Genomic DNA, 27171 nt, shown 5'->3' with positions numbered 1-27171 from the left:
GGCAAACTATCCTTCTTCCAATATTGTCCCACCAGTAACCGTGCTGCTGTTATCATATTCAACATAAAATTAGTTTCCTTAACATCACAATCTACAACAATACCCAATAAAAACAATTGCGGAGAAAACTTTATCTTTCTCTTAAAAATCTTTTGAATGTTCCACCAAATTTTGATCCAAAAAGCTTTTATATTTCTACAAGTCCACCACATGTGAAAATAGGTAGCTTCTAAACTACCACATCTCCAACATTTAGACTGTAAATTAGGATACATGTTGGACAACTTCTTGGGATCCAGATGCCATCTATAAAACATTTTATAAAAACTTTCTCTTAAGTTTTGAGCCTGAGTGAATTTAACATTTCTGACCCAAATTATCTCCCAGGTGTCCAACGAAATTGGTTCCTGAATATTTTGTGCCCACTTTATCATACAGTCTTTAACCAGTTCCGTTTCCGAATCCAATTCAATTAAAGCATTATATATCCTCTTTATATGTGCACAATTTAAATCTCTAATTTGTTTTACTAAATTTTGATCTGTAATTGTGATTTTGATCTGACTTTTGATAATAACTTTTGATCTGACTTCCACCTAGCTTTCAATTGGGTATATTGAAACCAAGAGTAACTTATGTTTTCTTGTCTTAACTCCTCTAATGATTTAAGTTGCCAATCATTCCCTTGCAATCTAAGTAGTTATAAGAAACCATATCCATACTTATAAGAAACCATATCCATACTCACTCCCATAGATACGCCCTCTATCGCGTGCCCAGGAATTCCCCAAATCGGTATTTTATAATTTAACTTATAATAATACTTTTTCCAGACATGCAATAAAGCACTTCTAAGAATATGGGATTTAAAAGCCCTGTCCACCTTCTTATCGTAAAGCAAATATGCATGCCATCCATATAACAAATCCCATCCCTCAAGATGAAGTATTCTCTTATTAGTTAAATTAAGCCAATCACTAACCCACGTCAAGGCAACCGCATCATAATACAATTTCAAATTCGGCGCCTTGAGTCCCCCTCTTTCCCTGGCATCTTGTAAAATCTTAAATTTAACTCTTGGTTTTTTCCCTGCCCAAATAAATTTATTAATACCCTTCTGCCATTGATCAAGGTTGGCATCCTTTTTCAATATAGGTATCATTTGAAACAAAAAGAGAATGTGAAATTTTTGAAATGGTTTTCAATTTTTTGATTTCTTCATTTTTTGTATATTGTAAATGTTTTTTTTTGTCTTTGTTGGTGTATGGTGTGTTTTTAACACAAAATGTAAATAAAGATTCATTTATAAGAGAATCTGCTGCTTCTTTAAAACCAAGGACTTGCAAGAATTCAAAACATATTGAATGACATATTCTATAAGAAACTGCATAAAAGCAGCAGCTCTGTTACAGCTCATGGGAGCCTCAGATCTCAGTTCGGAATTGCAGTGTTGTATCTGCCATTGCCTTCTTATAGTTCTCATCAAATGCTTCATTCTGAGCCACTGTAAAATGATTCTTCCAGTCTCCAGCAATTCCTAAAATGCACAATAATACAAATAAAACACATATAGAGAATGAAGTATATATACTGAAATATTGCCTCTGATCCAACATTATTAGTTGAAAATGAGTGATAAAGGAATAACAATTGTATAAATTAAAGAATTATGATCAGAGAGGTCATACAGCCTCTTACCCTTGCGCATGAACGGAGAGATACCATGATCCATTACAGCAGCTGGAGCCATCGTGTAGTTTGTCATAGGATTGTTCTTCATCATATCAAAAGATGTATGATAAACAATCTTATCTACAACTGATTCATCAAGATTCTTTCCCAAGAAATGTATGAGTTTCTTAATCTCACGCTTTGGATCCTATGGAAAATCATATTTAAATCATATGCTTGTTGATGCACATTTCCTTTCATAAAGTTATGCTGCACACATGAAAGTTCTTAGAGGATAAAATATATAGGACAGAAATCTATTGTTAACTCAGGTGCTTGACTCCCTCTCATCTCTGGGGGCTGGAGAAAAGAGAGCCTGCTGAATGATTTCACTTATGTGCTTGCTTGTGGTCACAAAGCTGAAATCCTTAAGCATGCAGCTCTTTCAATCAGCTCTGAAAGCAAAAGAGCTTCCTATTGAAGTATTTCAGCTATGTGATTGCTTGGATTGCCAAAATCTAAGCAGGATCCTTCAGCAGGCAATTCTTTCAGCCAGCCTCAATACGAGACTTCTGGAAGCTGGCAGCAGCTGACAACTTTTCTGGCCAGCTTCCCCAGTGACTTGTTGCAGGAATCAGCAGAGAAGATTGGAAATTTCAGTGTACTTGGTAACTGGTCTTAAGTGCAAACAGGTCCACGAGCAGCCAGATTGCAATTACATGACTATGGTGGTAGAATGGGCCACTTAGGCATGGACCTTTGGCCGCGCCTCTTTCATCCCCAACCCATCTGCCTCAATCTATTTACAGCCAGCTTTCCACCTCCACTGGCTCTTCCCCAACCATTCTCCAGAGCCAATGGGCCCCTGGCCCTCTGCTCCTCGCTCTTCTTGGAACTAAGGGGTCCCAATATTTGATTCAAGGAAGAGATTCTTAAAATATTACACATAAAATTTAAACTTTTATCTGTAAAAGGAAATTTCTGCTATGCTATTTCTGCCCTAATATCCTCTGTGAGATCCATAGGGCCCTGATCCTACTGGGCTTCAGGAAGCATTAAGTTTTATGTATGGTTCTGCTAAGCAATAGCAGTGGCTCAGTAAAATGATTCCTCCCAGCACAGTTGCTCTTTAATAGTTTTTCAAATTGATTTAATTCTCTTAAGCTGCCCAGAGATATTAGCTAGTGGGCTACCTTAAAACATTGATTAAATAAATACATCTAAACAAATATTTATAAAATACTTGAAAGGTATTCTTATTCTATTACCTCTTTCATGTCTTCATAAAACAAGTATAATATGGAGTGATCATTTCTCTTATTCCACCAGTTTTTCACATGATCATGCCAGGAGCCAAAGATCATTCCTTATTAAAAAAAGAGACAAGCAGTTATAAGTTTAACTACTCTTGCAGGAGCTATGAAATCAGTGTTTTAAATCACCCCTTAGCACTAGAAATATTTAGGTAAATCACATGCTTGTTAACCTCAATTCCACCTGGAATTTGCCAAGAATAATCTGGCCTATATGAAAGAATGTGTATAATGAATACTTTAAAATTTTCTAAATTGTAAATGTTTATATAATCTCACAGGTTATTTCAGCCTGCAATTATAGCTTACACTGACTTCTAATAGTATTGTACTACCACACACCTCTATGCATGCTCAGAATTATGTCAGCTTTCAGGAGAAAGATGCTAATACAATTTGGACAAGTTAGGCTTTCTATTAATTTGTGGCTGACTAAGAGTTTGTGGCTACATCAAAACTTAATAAAAACTCTGGCTGCCAAGGGTCTGATTGTGAAAATAAAGTAAAATTGTACCTCAGCTCACTATATGTTGGAGTATGAACATTCTGTTTTGGCTTTATCTATAAAGATAACAATAGGCTGAACCTAATTACTATATCTGATAGTTTGGTGTGATGATTACAATCATCAGGCTAGAAACCAGAAGAAACCTTAAGCATGAAATTAGCTGGCCAAACATTCTCTCTTAGCCCTGAAAAGCAAGGCTAAATCTTTCCCAAAAATTGACCCTAGGAGTGAAGACTGACTTGTAAGCACAACTTCCACCCTTGTAAACAACAGCATGTGAATATTGTCAAACTGGACATGTAGACAGAATAAATTCTTAAATTTTTGTATTAGCATTGTTTTCTCCAAACTGCACAGTTAAAAAAGAAGTGCAAAGAACAATTAAATATTGGTTCAAATATCAGGCTTGTCTTTTCCATAATAAAGGCTACCATTCAATGTCAATGTTCAAGCAACATTTTATTATTATATAGCTACTTCTCAATTTATAATCAGTCACTTAACAACTGTTCAAAGTAATGACTGACTGCCCCAATATTACTTAAGACTTGTCTTTGTTGTCTGAATAGGTGAGGAAACTTATCCACTCCAATGTAGCAAGTAGCACAGATATTAGCATAGACAGATATGTATGAAATCACATTTTTTTCAGAATGCAGCTTTGATTACAAAAGATATAATAGATTTGAATATGATGAGACTACTTTAATCTCCTATTCTTGTGTATTTTCAACCACTATTAGACATACAATGTTATAAGATATACAACTCATATATAAGATATATAACTCATATCCCTATTTGAAAAGGAGACATTTTCTTTTTCTTACTAAAAAAAAAATGTCCATAATCTGATTTGGGTTTTTCTTCAGTGAGTGAGCAGCAAACACACTCAGTCTCATCACTTCCTGAAAACTTACTTCTTCCTGACATGAATTTCTCCAGGTAGTCACCCCAAGAGCCAGGATCTGGATGTAGCTTATTCATCAAGTCAAAGTGATAAAAGGAGACAGCAACATCCTTTGCATTACGAGCCATATAGATCATCTTCATTGGAACAAATAAAAAACACATAGAATGCATAAGCTACTGGTAGGTTTCACTACTGAAGAGACTAGAGTAATGAAAAACCACCTGTGATCATGGCATCTGTTGGCAACAGTGGTGCTCAACCAGGTAACCCCACAGAATTCCATTTGAATGTATGGAGTACTTGGGCTTGTCCAGAATCATTAAACCTTTATTTAAAAAACATTTTAAGAAACTTGTTAATCTAAAAAAGTGTTACCAGATTCTTCACAATTTCTAATGTAATTAGTAAATACTAAAATGAGACTGCAAATCAAAAAATATAGTGATCTTGTCTCTATATCTCTACATCTAGAATGGGCTCAAATGGAAAACTGACTTGGAAAGCAGCTGCGTGTAAGTTGAGGATTACTGTGCTACTAAAACTCTCATGTCTGTAGCAAAGAAATTTAATGGGGAAACTGGCAGTAAGTTTTAAGCTGCTCCCACTCCCACTGCTTTTTTGCCTGCTCATGGTCTTTCTTATTCCTTGTGTCCATCCATCAGGGTTGGATTGTCATGGTAATCATAATTATATCTGCAAAACACTTTACAATTTTCTTTTCTCAAGACTTCTGAAGAAGGTATAATAATAAATTTAAAATTGTAACACCATTTTCTCCTGATTTGTAACTGAGCATTGCACGCACACACACATATAATCTGGATTAACAGGTAAAGGATTCAAATTCTGATTAAAGTGATTAGTACTTAATCAGTTGAATAATAATAATAATAATAATAATAATAATAATAATAATAATAATAATAATAATAATAATAATAATAATAATAATAATAAACCTTTATTGTCAAAGTACAACATGTGTACATTGAGATTAGCTGAGCCTCCCCCCGTGCTCTCTCCCCCCAGCACACAGTGACAACAAACCCTCCATCCCACCACACTATGTGAACCAACTACACCACACACTGGCCTCCCAAGTCAATTCTGCATAAGATTATGTCCCATTTAAAAGCCTGACAGCCCACGGATAAAAGCTATTTTTCAGCCTGTTGGTATGGCTGGCTATATTCCTATATCTCCTACCGGATGGTAGGAGAGTAAAGAGATACCGTCCAGGGTGTGAGTCATCCCTGAGAATCTTCCTCACTCTTCCAAGGCAACGAGCCCTGGCGATGTCATCCAGTGGTGTCAGGGGACAGCCCACAATGTCTTGTGCTGTGCTCACTACCCTCTGTAATACTTTCCTATCCGCGGCTGTCAGACCAGCATACCAAACCACAATACCATACGAGAGGACGCTCTCTATAGTAGACCGGTAAAAGAGGTTCATTAGCTGTTGTTCTACCCTGTTCTTCCGCAAGACCCTAAGAAAGTGAAGCCTCTGTTGGGCCTTTCTAGCCACCTGAGTTGTGTTAACTTTCCAGGTCAGATCTTCACAGAGGTAGACTCCCAGAAATTTAAAGGAGGAAACTCTCTCCACACAGTTCTCTCCGATGTAAAGTGGGGCAGGTTCCTCCTTTTTTCTCCGGAGGTCTAACACCATCTCTTTCGTCTTGCCGATGTTTAGGTGCAAGTTGTTGTTACTACACCATATGGATAGTTTTTGTACCTCCGCCCTATATGCTGTCTCATCCCCACCTGTAATAAGACCCACCACAGTTGTATCATCTGCTAACTTGATTATCGCAGTGGATGGGTCAGATGATACACAATCATAAGTGTATAAAGAGTACAGGTAGGGGCTAAGCACACAGCCCTGTGGCGTGCCGGTGCAAAGCTTCAGGGGGGTGGACAAAGCAGAGCCGACCCTCACTGTTTGTAACCGATCCCTAAGAAAGTCTTGAATCCAATCGCAGATGGCGGGGGAGAATTTCAAGTCAGTCAGCTTCTCGATGAGAATGCTCGGCAAAATGGTGTTGAAAGCCGAGCTGTAGTCAACAAAAAGCATCCTGACGTAACTTCCAGGCTTCTCGAGATGACTTGCTACAGAGTGTAAAGCAGTAGCTATGGCATCGTCTGTCGACCTATTTCCCCTGTAGGCAAATTGATGTTTATCAAAGTCCAGTGGGAGGCATGTCCTAAGATGTTGGAGAACCAATCTTTCGAAGCATTTCATGACTACAGACGTTAATGCAATAGGTCTGTAGTCATTCAGGCACTCAACTGCAGTTTTCTTGGGGACTGGGACAATGGTAGCTGCTTTCAAGCACGATGGTACACATGCCGTTTGCAAGGAGATGTTAAAAATCCTTGTCAGGACCCCTGCTAATTGATCGGCACAATTCCTGACCACTATCCCCAGCACCCCATCTAGGCCTGCGGCTTTGCTGGGATTCACAGCCTTCAATACAGCTCTCACTTGGTGTTCACACAGGGTGAACATAAACTTTCACTTTAAAGAAGTGTTATCCTTTATCTGCTTCAATTCAGGAAAAATACCACTGATTTAATCTTTCCAATCTTTTTAGATAGGTTTTCTAAGCAGACTCTGTTAGAATTCTCACCAATAATTTTTTAAAAAACCATTTCTGTTCTATATGGCAGTACCACCAAACCCAATATGTTTTATAAAGGTAAAGGTAAAGGTTCCCCCACACATGCGTGCTAGTCGTTTCCAACTCTAGGGGCCGGTGCTCATCTCCATTTCAAAGCCGAAGAGCCAGCGCTTGTCCAAGGATGTCTCCGTGGTCATGTGGCCAGCATGACTAGACACCAAAGGCGCATGGAACAGTGTTACCTTCCCACCGTAGTGGTCCCTATTTTTCTACTTGCATTTTTTACATGCTTTCGAACTGCTAGGTTGGCAGAAGCTGGGACGAGTAACAGGCGCTCACTCTGTTACACGGCACTCAGGATTCAACCCACCAAACTGCCGACCTTCTGATCGACAAGCTCAGCGTCCTAACCCACTGAGCCACCGCGTCCCTAATATGTTTCATAGAGTACCACTAAAGAATTAGCAAAACTTTGTAGGTGGGGTATATGGAGTGTGCAATGCACTGCAATGCACTTCCCACAGCAGTTTTGGAGGACTGAATCAAAAAAGGTGAGACTGTGCCCTTGTAGACAAGGGGCCATTAAAACTATAGCTCATATCTGGTATACTGCATTTTTTGTAAGACTTACAGACTTTTTCTGAGACTTACAGACTCAATTTATAACACCTTACCTAACAAAATATCTGGGAAATACTGATATTCTTTATGTACAACTACATATATATATATATATATATATATATATATATATATATATATATATATATATATATATATATATATATATATGTGTGTGTGTGTGTGTGTGTGTGTGTGTGTGTGTGTGTGTGTGTGTATGTATATATAAGGGACGCGGTGGCTCAGTGGGTTAGGACGCTGAGCTTGTCGATCAGAAGGTCGGCAGTTTGGCGGGTCGAATCCCGAGTGCCGCGTAACAGAGTGAGCGCCTGTTACTCGTCCCAGCTTCTGCCAACCTAGCAGTTCGAAAGCACGTAAAAATGCAAGTAGAAAAATAGGGACCACTCCGGTGGGAAGGTAACAGCGTTCCGTGCGCCTTTGGCGTTTAGTCATGCCGGCCACATGACCACGGAGACGTCCTCGGACAAGCGCTGGCTCTTCGGCTTTGAAACGGAGATGAGCACCAGCCCCTAGAGTCGGAAACGACTAGCACACATGTGCGGGGGAACCTTTACCTTTACCTTTATATGTATATATGTATATATGTATATATGTATATGTATATATGTATATATGTGTGTGTGTATATATATATATATATATATATATATATATATATATATATATATATATATATATATATATATATATATATATATATATATATATATATATATATATTTTATTAATTTTCCAATTTTACATTTCAGTATTTAAAAAGCAATGTGGTGACTGGGTTAATCAATAATTCAATAACAAAATCTTTAGTGCAAATCTCAGGTTACAACATCAGATATTTCTTCCCTTTTTCTCTTAACATTTACTATCTCGTATTCAAACTAGTACATTTCTAATTATATTAACTCAATAAAGACATCATTATTACATTTATCAATAAATTTTTGGCTTATACATATCTTATTTACATTCAATCTTCATAAACAATCCATATCCTGTTATTAATTTTTACATATTTTTTAACTTCTCATCAATATTCCAATTTAACCTTTGATATCCATATTTTTCAGACCTTGGGTAACCAAGATTTCCCTTATCTCACTTCATTGCAAACTATGATGTCCAAAATACACATTTTATCTATTTAAATATAATTTTCTATTTCCTAAAAGTTATCTATTTCCCACCATATTAAGTCATCTACTTAATAATACAATATCCTCTTTAATAAATCAAAACCATTATATATATTGCCTGGGTTAATCAATGTCAAACATATTCATGATAATTAATTTTCTTTTCCCTTTTAGATCTAATTTTTCAATATTAGACAAATCAAATCCTTATTTTGAACTAGTTTCCAGTTGAATATTTTAAATCTAGTAACTCCTTATGTCAAAATTCCCCTTATGTCAACATCTCCCTTTAACCCTCTAATTGACTATATAAAATCCTCTCTAATGAATCAAAACCCCATTTTTTTCAACCTTATTCTAACTTTCTTCATTTGCCAACTAGGCTTCCATATCAGCGCTTTAAAATCATCAAATAAATCTCCATTCTTATACATGTTAGATGAATTAAAAGAGACCATTTGATTGCCAGTTTTCTGGAAGGACAACCCTGTTTGTATTCATTTAGTTGTTGCCCTGTTATTCCAGTCCCCCACGTTTGATATATTTGTCTTCAATTCAATCTATTCTTCTTTTTTCCTCAAATTTCTTCTGATTTGTATAGAAAGTCATTTCTATTTTCAGTGTTGTTACTTCCTTGTCTGGGTTTTCCATCAGCTGTACTTGTTGGTCAATTGTCTTCTGTCTTAATATTTAATTGTTCCACTTCTGTTATCTTCTGCATTGTTGGTTCTTTGGTTGTAGTCAAAGTTTGGCTTTGTGCATCTAAGCTGGCATCTTGATCTTTTATTTTAGGTCTCATTTTATCACAAGATGAAAGAATAGTTTCATGTATTGCTTTCAAGATGGCAAGAACTTTTTCCTGGTCTTCATCCATCTTTCACGTGTTTGTAAATAATCTTTCTAGTAAAATTTGTTTGTTAATCAATAGTCAATAAAAGTTTACATTCACAGTTCAAGAAGGCCAATTTTACTGCCAGCTGTTATAGTTTAATCTCTCACAGATGGTACCAAGGTCAGGAAAGTCTTATGTATGTTCTGGGCTATTTTTAGGAAATAACAAATACCAAGCTTCACCATAAGATGTCACTGATACCATTTAAGATTTTCTTTTCTTTTTTTAAAAAAAAAGTCCCAAATTTTTCTAATTCTTTTTCCAGTTTTATTTCTTTTTTGTAGATAAAAACAAAAGTCTCCAGTAAAGATAGGAACATTTTTGGTCCCCAAATCTCAGAAACATATGAATCCAATTAGATTGAAATTGTTATTTTAAAGCTTTGGTTTCCCTGGGTAGTCAGTCGCCACTGTTCTTAGAGGTTGAGATAGAAATTCCCTTCCCTCTCTCCTCACAGGGGGAAGATACTTCAAAAAGCTTTTACAGGAAGAAAGTACTTAGGGCAAAGAGAAGATAAGATCTCACCCATTTTCATCCGCATTGCTTTCAAAATGCTTGGTAATAAATTTGACTTCAGCTGTCAGCAGCTTAGTGATGAGCCATATTACTATGGCCGGTCTTTTCCCCATCGGTTTGAAAAGCTGCCCCAGATCAAGTGGAAGGGCTATTGCCCTTCCGCAATCAAGCATGTGTCCTCTCCTTGCTCGTTGCCCCTACAGGGTGACTTTTGACCTGTCCCAGGGTCCCCCAGTGGGATAAAACTGGATGCTGGAGAGGAGGCTTGCCTCCATGCATCCACCAGGGCTGCGATCACAAACCAGAAGTCCTGTGTATAACTACTTTTATCAGATCAGTATGAAGAAATTTCTCTGAATATGGCCAAATTTTGCTATGCTATATGTAAAATTAGACAAACTTTAGTTGCCTACTGTTAATCCACCATCAATTGCAATATTTTATTCTGTCTTTCATTTTTATATTTTACTATTATTGTTTTAATGTTTTTATTTGTTGATATGGACCATAATAAAGATTGATAGACTGATGAGGTGTAAGGAAGAGGTGGAGAAATCTGTCATTTTAGCAAGACTTCCCACCTAAAGGACAAAATGACATGAAGAGTTCTGGTGTTAAGTAAGTCAAATGTGCTGGTGTATGGATTGACATTTTGACATCCCCCAAATAACATTTATTCTTGGAGAGCTACACCATCACATCCCATAAAAAGATGTAAGTAACTAGCATCTCTGATGACAGTATTTGAGGGAAATTTTTCTTCTAAAAGGTTTGGATTGTTTTGGATTAGACACCCTCCAGACCCTTTCACAATGTATCATGCTGACAAATGTATTTACCTTGCAGTCTTTGTCCCAGAAAGACTTGGGAAGTAGGTTTACTGGAAGGTGGGTCTTCACCACGCGAGGAGAAGGTATATGAGTTAACTGTTCTGTGCCTTGCAAGCAAAACAATGAAAGATGGTAAGGAATATCATATAGACACTGCTGATATAGAAGATAATTGGAAATGTAGGAGGCACCCTACATTTGGTAGGGGTCTTCAAGTCAGTGCTGAGTCTTGACACTATTTAGTACTAATCTAAGTATTTAAAAAAGAGACTAAAAGATCACTTATAAACTTTGAAAAATATAATGTGACTAAAAGGATCATTAAAAGTTGAATGATTATTGATTTTTCATCATTACCATCATTTGGTTCCTTTCACATGAAGTGCATAAGGCAGCTTCTTCCAATGAACTCCGTCTGCGGCAGCAACTTTGGCATCTTCCCATTTGATACTGATTTTTACAAAACTAATAATTGAACTCTACAATCCACCTAGGGAATTGTCTTTGAACATTGGTTTCATGTTTACCGTTGGATAGACTTTGATAAAAGCAGTATTTAAGACCAGTTCCCACCCAGCTTTAGGAACCTTCGCCAAATTGATCAACAGATATTCCTAATACATTGTATTCAGTGTTGCCTAATGTTTCCCAACTATTGGAGAGTTTGTGAGAAACCTGGCCTATCTATAGGCCTATTTATCTGCTAAACTCCTCTCCAAACAAGTTAATAACTTCTGGAGAAGTCTTGTGAGCAGTAGAAGATATAAACACTGAACTACTTGCAGGGTATTCATTCTTCCGTGTTTGTCAAAGGAGTGTCTACTTCAGGTGGTCATATATATGTGGCCTGTCATGCAGCTTCTGTTACTCTCCCCAAGCATTTCTGAAAAAATTAGTAAATTCGCTGTTGCCACCACACCAAAAGATGCACTGTCAAACATCTTCAACATCTTTCAGGTCCACTGGTGCCAGCTTAGTTGGCCTTAGTGGTCTGTGAGGATTTTAAATTTATCAATGTGGGCTTTTCTCCTCTAAATGTGCAGTGCTGCTCTATGTTATCTGTAAAGCACCCAAAAGCAAACAATGGGCAATGTAGAAATTTGATAAATAAATAAAATCAATTATCAGGTTTTTCAACTCTCTGATGTTGCACATAGCATGCCTAATCTGGAACCAGCACCCATTGGTAAACCATCTTAGGAATGATCATGGGCAAATGAGGAATTTGGATGTAGCCTAAATATTAAAAGAGAGAGAGAGAATGTTAATCAAATGTTTGCCTTATCCAATGCTTTTCTTAAAATAACAAAAGTAGCATCTCACCACTACAGTGAACTTCTGTCCCCTTCGTGTTTGTGTAACATCGTGATGCATGCACAAGCTTACATTGCATGTATTCTTTGTCCCAGTGGTGGGATTTAGCCAATTTGCACCAGTTTGGCAGAACTAGTAGCTAATTTTTTTGTTGCCCAGGCCCTGAATGTACTTCTGGAAGCAGCATCCACACAGAGAACTGGTTGTTCACATATCTGAATCCCACCACTGCTTTGTCCTCCCTTAATCCTCCTCTGAACTTTGAGATTTGTCTGCATGGTATTTGTTTTCCTTTTCTTTCTTTTTTATTTCCACTATTCATCCAGTGGACTCAAAAACGTCTTTTGAAAAATGGCTTCAAAATACTATATTTTGTTTTGTGTACTGTAATGTTTCTTTTTCGTAGTGATGTATGTGTACTTGTGTGTGTGTGTGTGTGTGTGTGTGTGTGTGTGTGTGTGTATAAGACCACTTGATAGTTATTTTTCCTAGGTACTATTAGTCACAGCTCAGACCAGAGGAGAGGAAAAAAAAGAGATCTATAACTTTTAATTAGCAAAATATCCTTTACTAAGATGCTGGATCAATGCAGCTATTATTATGGTTTGATTCCCCATAGTCATCAAGTAAGTCTTGAAGGAGATGGGTCCAATAGTAATGCTAGAAAACTGGATTCATTTTTTTTCATTTAATTGGTTTTTTAAAATTTGATATTAATATGAGAAACATAGTATTCTGTTTTAATATGGGTTAGCATATTAATTAATTAGCATAGTGATTTCCCCATTTATTGAATGGCTTTTTGATCTTATTTTTCTTTGGATTTTTTTAGCCATATGATGCTCTACAAACTGTTCTTTTAATGGCTTAGGTCCTGAAGCAACACATCTATTTGGATAGCTATGTCACACTTATTCCATGCGATGCAACCTTCTCCTTCTCTTACTTATATTAACAGACTATGAACAACTTTCTGGCTAATTTTTTCATGTTGTTCTCCTAGTTCAGACCGTAAATGAACCCTCCTCCAAAAATACGTATTTTGCATATTTCCACTCCTCACAACATAATTTTTTTTATTCATTCCAGGAGAGTAAAATAAAGGAAGGCAGAATTTGACTTGCCAGATGCACCTCTTGATCTTTTCTACCCTGTGTCTCTAAAGTACACATTAATAAGTGGGATCAAAGCTTACCTGCCGGCATCTTCCCTGGGACAACAAATTCTAACATAGGCACTTTATTGAAAATAGCATCTCTTTTGCATTTATCAGGATCACCATTATTTAGAATCATATCCACAATTTCACTTATCCACGTTGTACCTGGAAACAAACAGCCCATTAGGTTTGCCAGAAGTTGTATTGCAATCTGCGTTCCAAGAAAAAAACCTTCATAAAATGAAGGCTTCATGAAAAGGTGGCAAACCATTAGGTTCCCCTTTTCTAATACTGAATACTCACCAGATTTGGGATATGTGGCTATCACAATATCATCTGGCCTACTCTGGAAATTTTCAATTCTATCCCAGTCAAAGGAGAATGCATAGACCATAGGAATTCCATGGACCATCTGGCAGTCCTGACGAAGATAATCTTGGGTAGCCATATCTGGAGTAACGTCAAGCAATATAATCAGAAAAAATAAATGGAACATGTGCAAGAATATCCATTCCTTATCAAACATTTTGCTAAATAAGCTGGGAAGCCTAGTTTAATCAATTTAAACTTTCACCATCATGCCAAATAAAGGACTAATTTTATATTTTAACTTTCTGACTAGATATTTTAAGGGTGTCTTCCTACTAACATTTCATTTTAGGGTTTTTAAAAATATGTTTTCTATTCTATTCCATATTTGTTTAAAAAAATACCAGCAATATTGTTTAGCTCTGGACAGTAATTATATAATTAGAAATACACCTTGTACTATATATCCCTTTTCAAACTTGGAAACTTGGAAACTGTCCTATCTGTAAACAAATCATATAATCTACAAGGACAGATTATTTAGCTAGGGTCTGTAATCTGTGCTCTTCAGGCAGAAATTAGGTGTCCAGTTCAGCCCTTCTACCCTATTGAGCCTCCGTGCTATCAGCCCCCTCTACCACAAAGATCCTGCAGGAGAAGGGCAGTGTGGACAACCGTGGGATCTGGCAGGGTGAGATCTGTGAACCATAAACCCAAAGCTTTCGCTGTGTCCCTGCACAACAGATACAGTGCCCTTTCTGACCTTAATAAGGACATTAAGGAGACAGGTAAAGGTATCTGTGATAATAACTCAAATAAGCAGGGGATCGTGGTCCAAGATGAAAAACTTGTTTTCGACAGGGAGAAGTGTGAATCTGGTATTACACACCAGTCATGCAAGAACAGAAAGGCATCCAAAAAGAGAAGCCACCTTCTGGTTGGTGATTCAATTATAAGGGATGTAAATTTAGGAAAGGACACAGAGGTTTTGAAAGAGGTCAGGTGTCTTCCAGGTGCTACTGCCAGTAGGGACAAGAAGCGTATTTCTAAAATAATCAAGAATGCCAGCAAGGACTGTGATGTGGAGGCTATTGTACATCTTGGCACTAATGATCTGTCCCAAAAGATGTACTCTCTGTGCAGAATGATTTCCAGAGCTTGGGGCAGGAACTTAGCAGAATAGGCTGTAGGGTTACTTTTTCAGAGGTTTTACCAGTGTATAAGGAGCAAAATGGAAAAGGCCAGCGTATAGCAGAATTTAATATGTGGCTAAAGGAGTGGTGTAAAGGAGAAGGCTTTGGTTATATTAGTCATGATGTCTGTAGCTGGTCCAATGAAAAAATGTATAAAAGAGATTGTTCTGCTACAGACACGTTGTGATCGTGATTTTAATTCCTTGTTGACACACTTATTGGTCTGTTTAAGCGAATTTAGTCACATTTAACAGCCCTTTGCAGACAGTGAACTCATAAAGCCCCTGGTTCATCTGAAATACCTTTATTTTGCATGTAGAAGGTGGTTACAGCAGAGAAGGTGTGGTCAGTTGAACGTGGTCGGAACCTTAAGGTCAAAAGACAGTAACAGGATTACTGTCTGCATGGCTTGTGTTCAGATGTTACAATGGAGGATGGAACACAAGGGAGCAAGGAGAAGGAGGAAGTCCAACCCAGAAGGGGTGGATCCTAGTACAGCATCATGAGCAGGACAGGAAATACATCACAAAGGGGGAAGGTACTGGCAGACCCAATTAGCATATTGGTAATTTCCCAAGAACAGCCACGTGGTGGCAGCACACTCCCCGTCTGGTATTTCATAATACCACCATATAAATCCCATAACGGTAGTTATGCAAATGCAAATACACGTTTGTGGTTTGTTGTTGTCAGAAAACGCCTAAGAAATATAAGTAATACATCTGAGAAAAATATATAAAATAAACATGCATACATATAAATGTAAACTTGAGGGATATACAAAAAAATAAACATGATATATGAGGCATAAAAACCTGAGAGATATAGGAGGTAAACATGCGTCCATATAGGACATAAAACCTGAGATATATAAGTAAACATGCATACATATTGCAATAATAAAACTGCCATTTCAGGCTGAGGTTTTGCTTGTTGCGTTCAAGACCTGAAAGATATAAAAGAACATGCATATATATTGCAACAATAAACTGCCATTTCAGGCTGAGGTTTTGCTTGTTGCGTTCAAGACCTGAAAGATATAAAAGAAACATGCATATATGTTGCAGCAATAACAATTGCCTTTTCAGGCTTCAATAGTCTGGATCAGGTTGAAGGCACTTTTCTTCTTGAAGGCAGGATTCAACAGGGAAAGCAACGAGTTCAGTCTTCAAGAGGTAGAAGCAGAATGAGTTCTGTAATGGGTCTGATGAAGGTTTTTATGGTGCCTTGCTTTGCGACCCTTACTTCCACTTTACGTACCTTCCCATCGTCGCTGAGAATGGCCTTCTCGATAAGTCCCATGGGCCACTCAATTCTTTGAACTTGTTGGTCTTTGAGCAGAACAAGGTCTCCAACTTGAAGGTTGGGGTATTGATTTTTCCATTTTCTGCGACTTTGCAAAAGAGAAAGATATTCCATCTTCCATCGATTCCAGAAGCAGTTGGCAAGGTGTTGTACTCTCCTCCATTGATCATGATACAGAGTTCCTTTTCCGAAATCTCCAGGTGGAACAGGAACAGATCCGATCTTTTGAGTGAGAAGAGGAGCTGGAGTGAGGATGGTCGGGAATTCTGGATCGGTAGACACTGGTACTAGTGGCCTTGAATTGATTATAGCAGACACTTCTGCTAATAAGGTGGTCAAGACCTCATGAGTAAGCCTTGTGGAGTTCAAGTCCATTAACATAGAGTCCAATATTCTACGCGTAATTCCTATCATTCTCTCCCATGAGCCGCCCATGTGGGAAGAGTGAGGAGGATTAAAGATCCAAGTGCAGCCCTTTCCAGCTAAAAAGTCCTGGACTGACTTAGAATTGATGTCTAATTCTCTGCAGGCTCCAATGAAATTAGTTCCACAGTCAGATCTTAATGAGTTTACTGGTCCCCTTATGGCGAGAAATCGCCTTAGAGCATTAATGAAACATGAGGTATCCATGGATTCCAAAACCTCAATGTGTACTGCACGTACGCTCATACAAGTGAATAGGACTGCCCAACGCTTGTTATTTGCTTGGCCACCACGTGTCCTACGTGCTGTTACCGACCATGGGCCGAAAACGTCCAGACCAACATGAGTGAATGGTGGGTCAGTGCTTAGTTTGTCGGTTGGCAGGTCTGACATTTGTTGTTGCTGATGCCGTCCTCTTAATTTACGGCATTGTACACATCTGTGCAGTATAGCTGCAATCTGTCTTTTTGCTCCTACAATCCAAAAGCCTGCCGCTCTTATGGCACCTTCTGTGAAATGTCTGCCTTGGTGCTTAACCTCTTCATGATGATGGCGTATGAGCAAGGTACAGAGATGATGACGACCAGGTATTATAAGAGGATGCTGTTCATGCTCTCCCAAATTGGCCTTATTTAAACGTCCGCCAACCCTTAGCATGCTGTGAATGTCTATGAATGGGTTCAGGTTGGCGATTGGACTGTTTTTTGAAATGTTCTGTTTGTCCCGGATGCATTTGAATTCTGTGCTAAAGACATTCTGTTGTACACAGCGTATGATGAGCAGCTCACTGCTAGCGATGTCTTTTGACTGTTCTGCTACAGACACGTTGTGATCGTGATTTTAATTCCTTGTTGAGACACTTATTGGTCTGTTTAAGTGAATTTAGTCACATTTAACGGCCCTTTGCAGACAGTGAACTCATAAAGCCCCTGGTTCATCTGAAATACCTTTATTTTGCATGTAGAAGGTGGTTACAGCAGAGAAGGTGTGGTCAGTTGAACGTGGTCGGAACCTTAAGGTCAAAAGACAGTAACAGGATTACTGTCTGCATGGCTTGTGTTCAGATGTTACAATGGAGGATGGAACACAAGGGAGCAAGGAGAAGGAGGAAGTCCAACCCAGAAGGGGTGGATCCTAGTACAGCATCATGAGCAGGACTGGAAATACATCACAAAGGGGGAAGGTACTGGCAGACCCAATTAGCATATTGGTAATTTCCCAAGAACAGCCACGTGGTGGCAGCACAGAGATGGTCTGCATCCATCCAAGAAAGGGACTGAGTTACTTGGCAATAAAATCACAGCTTTCTTGGAGGAACATTTAAACTAAATAATGGGGATAGTGAGTTAATTGATACAGAACATCACTGTCCCCGGCAATCTAAGAAAATAGGGGAAGCCAGGCACCACACAAGTTATGCAGCAAGTAAACACAGGGTCAGTCATAAAGGACTCAAATGTCTATACACCAATGCACAGAGTATAAACAGTAAGCAGGGTGAACTAGAAAATCAGGTAAATGAGGGCAGATACGATATTGTTGCCATGATGGAAACATGGTGGGACGAAACCTACAAATGGAACACACAGCTAGAGGGATTTAAACTATTTAAAAGAAACAGACTAAACAAAAGAGGAGGAGGAGTTGCTCTATATATAAGAAATAACTTTATCTCTACAGAAATAGAGCACAACAATGATGAAAACTGTAAACTTGAAAGCATTTGGGTCAATATAAAAGGGGAAAAAATGACATTGCCATAGGTGTATACTATAGGCCGCCCAACCAAGCAGAGGAAATAGATGAACTTTTTGCTAGTCAGCTAACTAAGATATGTAAGAAGCACATCACAATAGTAATGGGGGAACTTTAATTACCCTGATATCAACTGGGAGACAAACTCTGCACCAAGTGGAAGATCAAACAGATTCCTGTCAAACCTAGCAGACAACTTTCTCTCCCAAAAAGTAGAGAAGGGAACTAGGGGATTAGCCATTTTGGATCTAATTCTCACTAACAGAGATGAAAGATAAAAGGTGTTGAAGCCACAGGAACCTTGGGAAAAAGTGATCATGCAATATTGGAATTCAACATTCTGGAGGCACAAGCAATAGAACACAGCCAAACTAGAGTCTTGGACTTTAAAAGAGCTAATTTCAATAAACTTAGAGAGACCATGGGCAGAATTCCATGGATGAGAATCCTAAAGGGGAAAACAACTCAAGAAGCTTGGGAAATTTTGAAAAGTGAGATAATAAAGGCCCAGTCTAGTACAATACCAACAAAGAAGAAAAATAACAGCTCTCAAAAGAAACCAGCATGGCTGCATAAAGAACTCTCTGATAAATTGAAAGATAAAAAGGACAAGTATAAGAATTGAAAAGAGGGGCACATAACTAAGTCAGAATATCAGCAAATAGCCCGTGCCTGCAAAGATGAAGTGAGGAAAGCTAAGGCTCAAAATGAACTAAGGCTTGCGACCAAAGTCAATAATAACAAAAAATGCTTCTTTCAACATATAAGAAACAAGAAAAAAGTTAAGGAAATGATTGGTCTGTTAGTGGGTGAAAGTGGCAAGAAGGTGACAAGCAATAGGGAGAAAGCAGAACTATTTAATTCGTTTTTTGCATCTGTCTTTACACAAAGGGAAAAAACAGTCCAACCTACCCAAACCAGTGCCATAAAAAACAGAATAGAAACGCAAATTAAGATAGGCAAGAAAATGGTAAGTGAGCACCTGTCCAGCCTAGACGAGTTCAAATCACCAGGACCAGATGGATTACACCCCAAGGTTCTCAAGGAACTGGCAGACGTGATCTCAGAACCACTGAACTATATTTTTCAAAGATCCTGGAGCACTGGGGAACTACCAGAGGACTGGAAGAGAGCTGATGTAGTTCCCATCTTCAAAAAAGGAAAAAAAATAGATCCAGGAAACTACAGACCTATCAGCCTGACCTCAATACCTGGGAAGATTCTGGAAAAGATAATCAAACAACAAATCAGCGAACACCTTGATGCAAACAAAGTCATCACTAAAAGTCAACATGGGTTTGTCAAAAACAGATCATGCCAGACAAATCTTATTACATTCTTTGACCAAGTGACAAAACTAGTGGACCAGAGGAATGCTGTAGATATAATTTACTTGGACTTCAGTAAGGCATTTGATAAAGTAGATCACAACCTACTACTTGATAAGATAGAAAAATGTGGGTTAGATAGCATTACCATCAGATGGATTCGTAGCTGGCTGACAGGCCGTACTCAGCGTGTGGTCCTCAATGGAACCGCATCTACATGGAAGGAAGTGTGTAGTGGGGTGCCCCAGGGCTCTGTTCTGGGCACAGTGCTCTTCAATATCTTTATTAATGATTTGGATGAGGGGATAGATGGGGAACTCATCAAATTTGCAGACGACACCAAGCTGGCAGGAATAGCCAATACTCCAGAAGATAGGCTTAAGATACAGAAGGATCTGGACAGACTCGAACACTGGGCACTATCTAACAAAATGAAATTCAATGGTGAAAAAAGTAAGGTTCTACATTTAGGCAGGAAAAATCAAATGCATAGGTATAGTATAGGTGGTACCTTGCTCAATAGTAGTAACTGTGAGAGGGATCTCGGAGTCTTAGTAGACAATCACTTCGATATGAGCCAGCAGTGTGCTGCAGCTGCCAAAAAAGCCAACACAGTGGGAATGAATTCACCAGTAAACTTGTTTTTGGATTTGGTAGAACTTGAAAAACTAACAGCAGAAGGAATATTTGATTCCTTACTTCAATGTCTTTACTCTTATGGGATGACAGAAGATTATTTGAAAAAATATAGGTGGTACCTTGCTCGATAGTAGTAACTGTGAGTGAGATCTCAGAGTCTTAGTGGACAATCACTTAAATATGAGCCAGCAGTGTGCTGCAGCTGCCAAAAAAGCCAACACAGTGCTAGGCTGCATTAACAGAGGGATAGAATCAAGATCAAGTGAAGTACTAATACCACTTTACAATGCTTTGGTAAGGCCACACCTGGAATACTGCATCCAGTTTTGATCACCACAATGTAAAAAAGATGTCGAGACTCTAGAAAGGGTACAGAGAAGAGCAACAAAGATGATTAGGGGGCTGGAGGCTAAAACATATAGGGAACGGTTGCTGGAATTGGATATGTGTAGTTTAATGAAGAGAAGGGTGAGGGGTGACATGATAGCAGTGTTCCAATATCTCAGGGGCTACCACAAAGAAGAGGGAGTCAAGCTATTCTCCAAAGCACCTGAAAGCAGGACAAGAAGCAACGGATGGAAACTAGTCAAGGAGAGAAGCAACCTAGAACTAAAGAGAAACTTCCTGACAGTTAGAACAATTAACCAGTGGAACAACCTGCCTCCAGAGGTGGTGAATGCTCCAACACTGGAAGTTTTTAAGAAGAGACTGGACAGCCATTTGCCTGAAATGGTATAAGGTTTCCTGCCTGAGCAGGGGGTTGGACTAGATGACCTCCAAGGTCCCTTCCAACTTCATTATGATGATGATGATGATGATGATGATGATGAATATATTTCTTTAATATCCAAAAGAGATGTTGCCAGCACATTCAAAGATACTTTCTCTTGCAATATCCCATCTGACTTCTTTATTTAAAGATTCTTTCAATTTAAAAACAATTGAATGAAAAATTAAACAGCATCTAGCTTGTCATATAAATCCTACTGGCATTCTTAGAAAATAAAAATTATGGTTGGGATAGTATAAATTATACTTGGAGTGAGTTCATGAGTTTCTTCTGATAAATGTTTGCTTGGTGATTGCCCTCATGGAACCAATGCTTATGAGCTATCACTGTGAGACCACCTATGACATGATTTTAACATTTGAATTATGTCCATCAGAAGATATCCAACAACCTTCTAGAGAAAAATGGGGACCTGCAATGATGTGCCAGGAAAAAATCCAGCAGAAATTCCAGCTCACTAATGCAGCCATTAGTGAAAGCAAGGATCTAAACTGCATAGACCCAATGGACAGCAATGTGAAATGACTTGCTTGAGGTGGAAAAAAATGAAACTTTGATATTGGGTTTTGCTGATTAGACAGATGGTTGTTATAGAATGGCTAGTATGTATTATTATGTAAAAGTAAAAAGTGTATGTTACAGGTAATCCCTGAGTTACGAGTGTTCCCTTAATGAACATTCGAAGTTATGTGATAAGCAAACCCTAGCGTTTACAAAAAAAGTCCCAAAATTACCCATGTTGCCACACCATGGCAGTCGTTCACCCTTATGATCAACTGCAGTGGGACTGCAACATTCACCCTGGGTATTCCCTCCCCCACCCCGGATCTCCCTAGGCACTAGGCCTGTGTACACTCACCTTCACTTTCATGGCTGTTTTGCTGCTTCCTTCAGTGCATTCACAAAGAATGGAGGCCTAAAGTAATACAATATCATGCAAGATCGATGGTGAGATCTCACACTACTGATCTCACATGATCTCATGGTAGTTTAGACCTCTGTTCTTTGCAAAAGAGAATGGAATGGAAGCCGGGTGAGAACAGACCTCCAAAGGCACACAAAAGCCTCCCACAGCCTCCATTCTGGGCCTTGGAGACCTGGAGGAGGACTCTTGAGGCCCAGAACAGGCCTCCGGAGGTCCACTGAAGCAGCTACTGGTGTCTTTTCCAGGTGACAGCTGCCTGGAAAAGGACTCTGATGCCCGGATTGGGCCTCCAGAGCTCCCTTGAAGCTTCCCCTGGCATCATTTCCAGGTGGCAGCAGCCCAGAAAAGGCCTCCAATGCCCAGATAGGCCTTTGGAGCCCCACTGAAGTGTCCCCTGGTGTCATTTGCAGGTGACAGCAGCCCATAAGAGGCCTCCAATGCCTGGAAATGACACTGGGGGAGGCTTCAGCAGGGCTCTGGAGGCCCGATCCGGGCATTGGAGGCCTTTTCCATGCTGTTATATCCCAGAAAGGATGCTAGGGGATGTTTCAGCGAGCCTCTGGAGGCCCAGAACAGAGGCTGTGGATGGCGGCCACATGCTTCTGGAGATCCATTCTGGGCCTTGGAGGCCTCCCTCTGCTCTTGCCGAAAGCAGAGAAAGAAACAGAGAGGTTGGAGAGGAGACAGATCTTCACAAGGTAAGTGATCTAGCACAACAGGATGGGGGGGGAATTGTGGGTCCGCAGGGAAGGGAGCAGCATAAGGTATTTCAGTAGGTCGGGGGAGGCCTTGGATAGTCTGAAGATGGCCTTTTCCATAACTAGGCCCCCCCTGGCCTTCCCCACCTTGAGATATCTCATGTTCACTTAATGAGCTGTGCATTCACCCACACATTAAATTAGCAAATGTGTGGGTGAAAACTTGAAGTGAATCGTGTTCAAGATATGTGATTCACTTCTACAAATCCTCGAGTTACGAATGGAATGGGCAGGCTATATTCCATTCGTAACTCGAGGGCTACCTCTATTACCTTATTCTACTGCCCCAAAAACAATTTGAGGCTTTTCTTTTTTAAAATTCTGTTTACACTTTTTCCCTCTTTCTCCTTTCCTCCCTTATTTTTCCATTATTTTCATTTTTCTTTGTATTTCTGTATTTTTTTATTTTGATAAACTAATAGATACAAAGCAATGAGGAACAAGTCAGAGTAAACTGTAACCCATCAAACAGGAGATGGCCAGATTGAAAATGAACCCCTTTGGTGCTTATCAGTTACACTAGATAGACTTCAGCTATTTCCAATCTGAGAAATTCACTATTTATTATTCAGGACATGACACCAAGAAGCCTGGAGTAGCATTTATAAAGAAACTTGTCCAAGCAGTTGAAAGTTTAATGATGGTTAATGATCACATTCTAACTATTCAAATCTGTGCCAAGCCCTCAAAATCACAGTTATTCAAGTCTATGCCCCAATGATTTATGCAATGGAGCTCAAAATAGAAATAGAAAATTGAAATAGTTTCTATCCCAGCATTAAAAATATTTTGAAGCAAGAGCCCCCAAAATACATTGTATACATTCTAGGTGATTTCAGTACAAACGTTGACAGCCAAGCAAAAATAGTAACTTTGGACACAGGGAGAAGAATGATTCAGGGAATCTTTTGGTTCAATTCTGACATGAAGATAAAAAAATTGGTTGGAAGAAATATTACTACAAAAACTTGATTTAAAACCAGAAACCTTCTTGTTAGGGATTATTAATTATAAACTCAGCAAAGCATCTTTCTACTTATTAGTGCATATTTTAACCGCAGCAAGATTGGCATATGCCCAAAAATGGAAAAGAAAGTAAACACCCACTGAAGAAGAAATAATAGATAAAATTTTATCCTGCGCCAAAATGGACAGGTTAACCCTAGAGATCAAAAATAAGGCTGAAACCATTATGATATTTGGCAAAATTTGTACAGTTGGTTAGAGATAAGGAGGATCGCTGAGATGACTATTGTTTGATTAGTTGATAATGTAAGGATTTCTTATTAGCACCTATATCAGGACACAACTGAAAGACATGTAAATAGAACGCTGACGATTGAAAGACAGTTTACTAAAAAATTTACAGATGCTATATGTACAGTTTGTTATACTCTGTCCTGTCATAGAATGTATTTTAACTTTTTGTTATTTCTTTCTGTAACAATAAGGTAATACTAATAGTAATGTTGTAGCTAGGGAAGTTCAATCACGTCCACTTTTGTTTTTAAATGTACATTTAATAAAATTTTCTAAAAAAAGAGATACTTTTATTAGAACACCTGCAGTAATAGAATCTTGCAAGTCTGAATGTGCTTCCCTCCCTTCCTCTTTTAACTTCATGTGAACTGGGTAGGGCTATCTGAGGTGTTTTGGGCTCAAGTGTCATTTATCTGATTGTTGCTTTGATAATAGATCTTTCTTCTGTCTTTCAGGGTCATCCTCTATAATTATAATAATCAAAATATGTTTTGACATTCTGGTTTAGGGAAGTGTATTTAAATACTAGAGAATATCTGTAGTTTGATATCATGATCAAGATATTAGGCTAGAAACTGGGGGACCATTGTGGAAAGTCAGCCCCACGCCCAGAGAAGGAAATATTAAAAAGGGCAGAATATTATATTTCCCCAAAGGATCTTAAAAGCAGAAACCAACCCCTCCCCACAAGTCCTTCTGCCCCATACAGAAACAAGGTCTTCAGAAATGCAGATGTGATAATCTTGTCAGAAAGAATGGAGTCAGGAAATTGAGATTAGGAAGAAAGATCCCTAGAATCAACAATCCCTCACACCAAAAAATCCAAGAGTCACCAGCCACAGCCCCAGGGAAGCAGGATATGACCTTTGGGACATAATAGGATTAACCCACCACCATCAGAATACCAGGAAGGCACACTCAGACTCAGGTCAAAGTTCATGCCACAGGAACAACTCCAAACAAAAGCCCAAGAAGGTATAAAAACCCACCACTCCCTACAATATGTGGTGTTTCTCAAAGAGCCATCTTTCTGTGTGGCTCTCCTCTTCAATAAACTGCAACCTTCTTTCTAAAGCAGTCTCCCTTTTGATTATTCCCAGCTTGGACTGGATCCTGATGAAGATTTTTCTTTCAACACCATGAATGCTAGTTCTGCCTTAGGCATGAAACCAGCTGGGTGATGTTAAACCAATAACAGTCTCTCAGCCCTAGGAACCAGACATTGGCAACCTCTGAAAACTTTGTCAAGAAATTTCAGGGAATTGTCCAGTGCAAGTGGAAGGATTACATTGGCTTTGCTCACTCATTATCTTGAACCACAAATCAGCCAATCATATTTTAACCTGTGTGCTATGCAAAGTCCGTGATTGTTAGTTTATAGTTTGATACATCATCTCCATAAAGTCAGGTTAACCAAATAGACTATGGTTAAGTTCTTGATCATCTTTTTAACATACTCTGATGGCCATGTTTTCAAAAACAGCAGTGTAACAACAAAATTACCAATTCATGCAAGATCTTTGAAGCAGAAAACTTTGCAGACTGAATAAATAAATTACACTTCTCATATAAGTACACTGTTTTGCTTATGGGTGAAGAATTTTTTGAAGTTGATCACTATTCTTCCACAAATAAAATCAAGCTGAGCATGTATTTCAGTATTCTTTGTTCTATATGTGTCAGAATCCATTTATATCACATTCATAAATGTATTTTTAAAACATTATCCCCCCCCCCAATATGGATTCTGCCATCTCCCAAGGAAGGAGGAGCATATGTGGATTCAGCCTGCCTTATATTATTTCAAAGACCAAGGAAACCTTTTGAACTAGGGGGATCAAAAGAGAGGGGGAGAGGAAGAAGGCAATAACCATAAAGATTCAAAGTTCCTTTTTTTTCTTTCCCATGAAAGGGTTGACATGAAGTAGAAGGATGGGGGCTGACCAAATGGGGTTGAGGGAAGGGGGGTTGAACTGGGTACCCTTTATAAAATTTCAATTTGTAAAATAATACTAAGTCCTGTCTTGTATTCCCACAACCAAGCATGTCCTAGTAAAGATTCCTTTTGGACTAGAACTGACTCCAAGAGTTTTTGTCTTCCTAAGACGTGGTTTGGGGTGGGTCCTGACAATATGACAACTTATATGTTCTTTGGTTTTTTACTCAGATTGGTGAAACCACAATTACAGGTATGTCTTGTTCCATAAACCATAATTTAATTTAATTTAATTTAATTTAATTTAATTTAGTTACATTTATATACCGCCCTTTCCCTGAGGACTCAGGGCGGTTTACAGGGAATTAAAAATCCAACATACAAAAGTTAAAAACCAGATTAAAAAATATTAAATTGACCCTGTACTCTTAAAAACCCCAATTAAAAATTTCTCCTCAGCCTGGGCCTGAGAGCTCAAAGAGCCAGGTCTTCAGGCCCCGGCGGAATGATCGGAGGTCGGGGGCAGTTCTCAGCTCCACCGGCAGCTGGTTCCAGAGGGCAGGCGCTCCCACTGAGAAGGCCCTATCCCTGGGTGTCACCCGCTGGCAATCTCTCACCGGCGGAACCCTGAGCAGACCCTCCCTGTGGGAGCGCACTGGGCGAAGGGCGTTTGATGCCGGCAGCAGGTGTTCCCTCAAATAGTTTCTATCCCAGCACCACAAACCACTCTAAAGGAATTGCAGCAGAAATAATTTCAAACAGACCCACATTAGATTGTACCACAGAGTTCACGTACTAAAGATATAAACCCTGGCTGCTGATTTTTCCTCTCTGTTTTCTGAAAGGGGGACTGGGGGAGGAGGGGGGAATTATTATTTTCTGCTCTCAAATCAAGAAAGAAGCCTGAAGATTTGGCTAAGAATTGCAATACACAGGCCCAAAGTTTCTGAAAGCCGTTTTATTTGCACTGAGAATTAGAAAGAAAGCCTTACCTTTAATTTTGTAGCCCAAACTGACGACCTTCAACAAGGCAGTGTGATT

The 27171-nt window shown here is 38.8% G+C and overlaps 1 protein-coding gene across 1 annotated transcript; it reads right to left on the bottom strand.

Annotated features, from left to right (window-relative positions):
* Positions 1-1324: 1324 nt before the first annotated feature.
* LOC308677294 (sulfotransferase 1B1-like) lies at positions 1325-27171 on the bottom strand. Its single transcript, XM_081343562.1, has 8 exons — positions 27123-27171; positions 13813-13959; positions 13546-13674; positions 11046-11143; positions 4413-4539; positions 2940-3037; positions 1699-1879; positions 1325-1537 (listed from the first exon to the last, which is right to left on the bottom strand). The coding sequence occupies exons 2-8, from the start codon at positions 13955-13957 to the stop codon at positions 1425-1427; spliced, it is 891 nt and encodes a 296-aa protein (XP_081199688.1). The 5' UTR covers positions 13958-13959; positions 27123-27171; the 3' UTR covers positions 1325-1424.

Source organism: Vipera berus (genome assembly GCF_964194415.1).
Source record: "Vipera berus genome assembly, chromosome: Z".
Classification (NCBI taxonomy): Eukaryota; Metazoa; Chordata; class Lepidosauria; order Squamata; family Viperidae; genus Vipera; species Vipera berus.
This window is presented reverse-complemented; position numbering and strand designations above follow the sequence as displayed.